The sequence below is a fragment of the Siphateles boraxobius genome, unplaced genomic scaffold, assembly GCF_051911475.1.
Source record: "Siphateles boraxobius isolate OS27281-9 unplaced genomic scaffold, OSU_SipBor_1 34, whole genome shotgun sequence".
Lineage (NCBI taxonomy): Eukaryota > Metazoa > Chordata > Actinopteri > Cypriniformes > Leuciscidae > Siphateles > Siphateles boraxobius.
Window position 1 is genome coordinate 390,498 of NW_027508964.1, and position 7,289 is coordinate 397,786.

General features: G+C 37.3%; 1 protein-coding gene across 2 annotated transcripts; it reads left to right on the top strand.

Moving 5' to 3' along the window:
* Window positions 1-3,088: 3,088 nt before the first annotated feature.
* On the top strand, window positions 3,089-6,798 carry hmgn1b (high mobility group nucleosome binding domain 1b). 2 transcript variants are annotated; one of them, XM_077195662.1, is made up of 6 exons: window positions 3,089-3,308; window positions 5,259-5,285; window positions 5,389-5,424; window positions 5,528-5,563; window positions 5,652-5,759; window positions 5,840-6,798. In XM_077195662.1, exons 1-6 carry the CDS (start codon window positions 3,291-3,293, stop codon window positions 5,879-5,881), a joined length of 267 nt encoding a protein of 88 aa, XP_077051777.1. In that variant the 5' UTR covers window positions 3,089-3,290; the 3' UTR covers window positions 5,882-6,798. The 2 variants fall into 2 exon arrangements, with proteins under 2 accessions (XP_077051777.1, XP_077051778.1); XM_077195663.1 differs by having other exon boundaries at window positions 3,107-3,308; window positions 5,389-5,418.
* The last annotated feature ends 491 nt before the right edge of the window (window positions 6,799-7,289 follow it).

Genomic DNA, 7,289 nt, shown 5'->3' on the forward strand with positions numbered 1-7,289 from the left:
AGGAGATAGCAGACAGACGTGACAGAGGCCACATTTACACATAGCCGGGTGTTTAGAGAAACGAATACCCACCCTCCAGTTTCAATAATAACATCGTGCACACAACATCGTTTTCAAAAAAGTTGTCATTTACATCCAGTGCCACTGGTATCCATTTTGGTGCCCTAAGCATAATTCCTTTATAATTCCATAATTACTTTATAAAAATAAAAAAAACGTTTATTTTTGCCATTTTAACTTTGACTTTTTAACGCGCAATCCAACTGACCACTGAGGTGGCGGCGACACCATCGTTTCTTTGTAGAGCAATTAAATACTCTTGTTCTGCCTGTTTTGTTATATACATCCCTAAAAAGTGCCTAATAATATTTCTATACTGAAATAATATCGGCATTATAATTATTATGACTATGATATGATTATTTTTTTTTTCATTAGTCTATTTTTGGTGCCCACGCACAGCGCGTGATGCATGTGGTGGGAGTGGCGGCGCTATTTACATCAACCCGCATAAAAACGGCGTCGAGCGCCATCATAACGAATGCCAAACTGGGCGCTCACATGACGTTAAGCATTTTCTGGCGCATAATGTGACGTTTGAGAACCTAAAACCCCGTTTCTCCCAGTTGACACGGCAACACATAACCGGTGTTTTCAGAAATCTCCAATTTTTTCCGGAGTTTTTAGAAATAATCGTTTTCTGTGATAAAAACTGGGTTTTCGTGTAAATGAGAGGTTAAACCGCAGGGAAATATCTGCGTCTTCCCTTCGTGTAAACGGAGCAAGATTTTCATGATGTTGTGGACCATGAACCAGTAGGAGCCCTTAAAAAAGGACCTTAAAAATAAACGTTCCACTTATAACTGAAAAGGAGTTCATAGGCTGAACCCTTTAAAAGTCCACGAATCACATTTTATACTATAATTATTTAGAACTAACCCTTTATACACCACCCAAAACACCCCAGCAACCACATAGCAACGCACAAAAACCACTCGGGACACCAAAAGTTAATGCATAGCAACACTCTAAAACCACTCTGAACACCCAAGCACATGAATAGCAACGCTCTAGAAACAGGAACGGCTTAATGTATGGGCATACCGTGCACTTTCAGAATTACTTTATAAAATATTGCTTTAAAGACCGAAATATCATAGCTGTTATCTATAGGCCTGCTGTAATTGATTTGAACTGGTGTGTCCGACTTGGGAGGTGGGCACGCTAAGAAGGACGCTAAAGGCCGCACTCTCTAGCATCAGTCGCTAGCATGCATCTTGAGGCCAGGGAGTGAGGTTTACAAGCACAGCTCTTACTAGCTTGCCTCCGTTACACTCAACCCCCTAAACCTCAGTCACATCTGGGTCACGGCACCAAATGTTACCGTCTCCAGCATAGGTAGAGGTGGGTGCGCTAACTAGGTCACTAAAGATCGCAGTTTCTAGCGTGAGTTGCTAGCGCGACTACATACCAATAGACCAAACACCACTCAGAACACCTAAGCAAATGCATAGCAACACCCTTAAAACCACTCAGACAAGCCTAGCAATAATATAGGAACACACTAAACACTCAGAAAACACTGATCTGAAGAACCTGTAACATTAAGTGTTATCTCAAAATAATCATAAATTATAAAATAAAATAATTTAAGAACCTTAGCAAAAAAGGTTCTTGAAAAAAGGTTACAAAGCTGTTACATACAAATCTCTCCCAGAGAAATATCATATATGCACTGAGGTGTTTTAAACTACAGTGCATTTGTGTGCATATATTGGTAAACATGTCCTGTGCATTGTCTTGCATTTCAGCAAAACAACATCTGCCCGTATGTGTGGCAACAGTCACACATGCATGCCTATGGAACGTATACATTTCCAAGTTTCAATCCTTGAAATAGGGAGATTTAAAAATTATTTGTGTATGAAAGTCTCTCGAAAGACTTGAATGTGGCCCAGTTGAGGATTAATTTTGAACCACCATTTATACATGCACTATAGACATTATCATGGATTTCACCATTGTATTACTTTTCTATTACTTTCCAGATCTGGAAATCACAATTTTAAAATTCCTTTTTTTATTTCCATTGCATTTCCAGGTGATCCTCATGAATATGATTATTATTACAATTATCCTGTTAAGCCCTATTTTGGGGGGTAGTATAAGGACAGATAATTTAAATATTTAAATAATCCCTTTTTATATAATTTATTTTATAAATATTTAAATTACATTCATTTTCACGTCAAAGGCGGACATAAGATACCTAAACATAAGACACAATGCCACTGGAACTGGCAATTGATTTATTTTGCACTATTTTTGCGCTATAGATAATAGATTTCAACAGGAGCGTTTGGTTGGTGACACAGAAGTGAAATGTTTCTCTGCACAGTCGCCATTTTCTGCCTTTTTAAAACCTCTGCATGCCCGCGGGGGCTTTAAAAACACAACATATATGAGGTCCATTTTAAATCCAGCTCCTAAAATAACTAAAACACATCTGGAAACCATGTAAAAAAAAAAAAAAGCCTTTGATTGCGCAACATTTATGATCTAATCGCATGGAAATTAAAGATAAGAATATGGCTTTGGATTTCCAAACATTTTCAAATCAACAGCAGAGTTAAGATAATCTCCCTTCACCAGCTCTAAGTCATTGCAAAAACAAATATTATAGCAACTGATTGACATGCAAAAGTGGCCACACGGGTATCTTGCTATGATTTGAAAATGTGCCGTGGCTCTCCGTGGGCCAATCACCGGGAGCAGGAGGCGGGGAGATAATTGGATAATCCTACTATGGCGAATACTCCACTTATAAATAATAAATTACAAATATGGCGTTCACTCTGATTGGCTTACAGGCTGTCGTTGGCAAGGGGACGCTATTCTGCTGGCCAATGATCGAAACCTACTATCAGAATGGCATGGCTCATGAATAGTAATCAGAGGATGTGAATGGAAGGATACCAAGTTACGTCATCTTGGTCTAATTAATATTCATGAGATGAGGCTTCGCCATAGTGGGAATCGTAAATTCGCTGTCAGGTCGGCCTGTGATGAATTGAATAGGGAAGAAGGAGGAGGAGGAGGAGAATCCAATCCGGTTTGAGCAGGTTTTTGTTTCGGACGAGCGTTAACGTCTTCCTATACTGTGATCAACCCTACTGTGTGAATCTTTAACCGAGCTCAAGTCACAGTGTCGCCTGTTTTTCAGCGTTAAATCCGTGCATCTTGCATTTTTAAACGCCGTGATTTTTTGCGAGTTGTAAAAACCTACAGCCATGCCTAAAAGGAGCAAAGTAAGTAGCGCATTGGTTTCTTCATATATCGAGGCACCATCTTTAATAGAATATGCAGTGTAAAAAAGGGAATGAAAATAACAGTGCATACATATTGCGTGCAAATGTACTTATTTTTCTTACTGTGCGATGGTATGCGTGCAATTTTGTGTTTGCATACTTCTGTTTATTAAACGCGTGTTTTGATTTGAGAGCGCGGCTGAGATTTTTCTCCGTCGGAGTTAATTAAAGCCAGCTTAATTTTCATGCATACGCGGAAACGGGATATGATCGGTGCATATGTATTATGTTTGTCGTGTTTTTGTTTACAAATATATTAAGTCTCTGTCGACATGCATCAGACAAAGGGGGTGTAACGATCTCAGTTTTCGTTAATGTGCAGTTTAACTTACAGATTCGCGACCTAAAGACGTCGCGCGCAAAACATCAAATCAAATTGTTGCATTGAATGTTTCTTTCTTTCTTTATTTATTACATGCCGTTTTTATTTTAAGTATGGTCGGTTGAAATTCCACATACATGTCTTTGTAAAGGCTCGGTGTTTTTAGTGTCATGGCTGCCCTTTCGCGCAACCCCGATGATTTAAAACTCACTGTGGGTCTGAAAACACAGTGACAGACGGTGCAATATTTTATCCTGCAGCTCAAAGTCGTGCATTAGAGATTTAAATCGTGCATTAGGGCTTTAGTCCACGATCGCATCTCGAAATATTTGATCGTGCAAGTGGTAGATTATGCAATGGCGGTATTCTTGCACATCATAGCGCCACTGTTTGGTGTTTCCTATTATTCTGGTATATTCTGTAGTTTTTTTCCCTCGCGGCTGTGCACCTCGGGATGTCGTGTTTGAAAGTGAATGGCGGGAATGTCGTGGGGCGAGCGCAAATCTCCATTAATCAGCGTTGAATGAGTCTGTGTGTGTGCGCGTGCATGAAGGGGGCGGTGCACACCAGACTGCAATAAAAAAAAGAAGGGAAAGCACGGTATCGGCCAACGGAGGCAGGACATAAACATTGATGAATTGCTGCCTGGATGTTTGGGAGTCGTTACTTCAAGAAAAATACCCAATCCATAGTACGAAACATACAGCAGCCATTTAGTCTGATCGCCGAGCGAATGACTCTTCTGATCCGATTCTTTTTAGTGTATTAAAAGCATACACCGTGGTCTGGCTAGTTCTATTTTCGAACGAATGAATCATTTGAACCGATTATTTTTAATGAATCAAAACCAAACATCCTGACTTATGATAGCGACCAGTGTCCGGTTCCCGAACGAATGACTCTAATGAGCCGACTCTTTTTTTTTAGTGAATCATAAACATACTGCGTATTCCGCTTTGTTAAAGAGTGACTTTAAAGCCTGTTCTTTCTTTCTTTTTTTTATCAATCAGAGCTGTTACTAAATTCACTTACGAATTCACGGTTTTAAACCTTTCCTGATTCACTTATTATTTTCGTCATGTCCGACTGGAATTTAATCTATTGAACGAGGCTTAAATCATTGTAGTTACTGACTGGTTGTTCATGTCAAAATAAGTTTACTTTACATTGAATTTAGTTTTAATTAGTTATGTTTTATTTATTAAAATATATGACTGAATAAGATTTTAAACAACATGTTTTGTTTGTTTGATCTTTAACTAGTTATAGCACTTAATTATGCTGCTTTTAAATGTCTATGAAAAGTCAAACACCTTTTGCAGGAATTGTATTGCATTTATTTCTTATTTCAAGACACAACATTTTCCCTCCAAATATATCTTCATAATAGTACTAAAAGAATTGTTGAGAGGAATCAGAACCCAAATAGATAAAATTCCTTATATTCCCATACCTACCTGAAAAAACAACAACTGGGGAGTAAAAATATAAAGATGATTTATTTCAAATTACATTGATTGATTTGGACTACTGAGAATAACACTCTTCTTTCTTTTTTTTACCCGTAGGCGAACAATGATGCTGAAGTCACTGAGGTAAGCAGATCCTGCTTTTTTGCATGGAAATAAAGTTTTAATTATAAAAATATTTTATTGCATCAAAGTAGTTATATGGTTTAACCCTGTTACTGCTTTGCAGCCTAAAAGAAGGTCGGAGAGGTTGGTGAACGTGAGTGTGCGTTGGTATTTTTATATACACTTAACATTCATTCAACTGATTTGGCAATTATTGTTTGTTTGCTTGTTTATTTATGTATTATACCTCTTTTAATTTTTAGAAACCTACCCCTCAAAAGGCAGAGCCTAAGCCAAAGGTAAGGAAAATGCTTAATTAAAAGTTATGGTAAAAACCTGGATGGAATTATAGACTATAACTTTGCAATAAAATTTAACACAATGTAGAAGGCGCCTGCCAAACCTAAGAAAACAAAGGAACCCAAGGAGCCGAAGGAAGAGGAGAAGAAAGAGGAGGTGCCCGCAGAAAACGGAGAAACAAAAGATGACGAAGAGGTAATATCACCCTGAAATGATTTGTGATCTTATGTGAAAAAACAGCACATGTGATTAACTCCAATGATGCTGTGTTTCAGGCAACGGAAGACGCCGACAAGAAGGAGGAAGACGGGGAATAACTTTGCTGAGGTCTCATCTTTTACCAGCACTCCCTGTACCTCTTTTCTTGTACAATTCAGGGGAATATTTTTATCTACTATTTTCTAAAGGCAGGTTTTTTAGTAGTTTGATTGTAGAGACACATTTTTTATGGAAGAAAAGAAACATTTTGAAAGTGATCTCATCATATCCAGCATTTTTACATTGGGCAGAAAAAACTACCGTCACCGTAAATGTCGACAGGAGTATTTTCCCCCTTGAGAGGTAGAGGCGCATGTCATTCACACAGACAGCTGGACATCTTACCGAGCTTGTCCGTATGACTAACATTCCATTGGCTTTATGAGGGATTTTTTTTTTTTGTGCGTGTGTGTGTGTGTGTGTTTGTAACCTGTAATGTGTGTTTGGGGAGGGAGGGAGGGGTGGGCAAATAACTCATTGTTTATAAGGCGAAAGATTACTTGTAGAACATTTGTAAGCTGTGTTCCATATGTTAACTGCAGTTCTCCATAATCATTTCTGCTAAATAAACATATTCTCTAGTATTGGAGTTCATGTCAGGCCTGTGCTTCGTGTGTACTGATTTTGTCTCTTCTGTGATAGTGCCACAATAAATGTGTAAAACTGCTGTGAAAATGTTTTGGGGGGGCTTTAAGTCCAGTTTGTGTTATGGTACCGATGGCAGACATGGGATGAATATCTCAAAAAGCCAGCGATTCTTTAATATCCAAACGCATTATTAAAATGAAAAATTCGACACAAATGAGTCATTACGTGAAACATCTCTTTGGTTGTAAAGCGTTCTGACCAGCAGTAGCAATATTTTTGTGGGACTTAGATATCAAGTATAAATGTACAGTTTCTTTTGATCATTGTTTATAGATGTATCTCTGTGTTATGGTTCGATAAAACAAGCCAATAAAAATCAGTTGTGATACCCTGTTCTCCCTTTGATTTTGAAGTTTCATTACTGTAGGGTCAGTTACACTTGCAATAAAAATAGATTATATATTGAGAGAGAGAGATTAAAATGAGGTATCTGCACATTAAAGTTCTGCATGTACTATAGTATTTGTGGTATTTCAAAGAATACTATTGTTGTACCCAGGGTTAATATAGTTAACTAAAAAAAAAACACTTTCATTACTTGAAAATAAATAAATGTGAACTGAAAATATTTTTTAATTTATAAAAAAAATTATGTAAAACAGAATTATTAAAACTTACATTAAAATGAAAGTACTAAAATTAAAAGATCGAACACGTTAATACAGTATAATTTTTTGCTAGTGTTAAACATGGTTTTGCTGCATAATTTGTACTTTTTTCATCTTTTTTTTTGTGACTAGTTGTTTATGTATTAGTTTCATTGGTGTGAACTAAATATTTACTTTAGGATCCATGTTACACATTTATTCAGCGGTATGT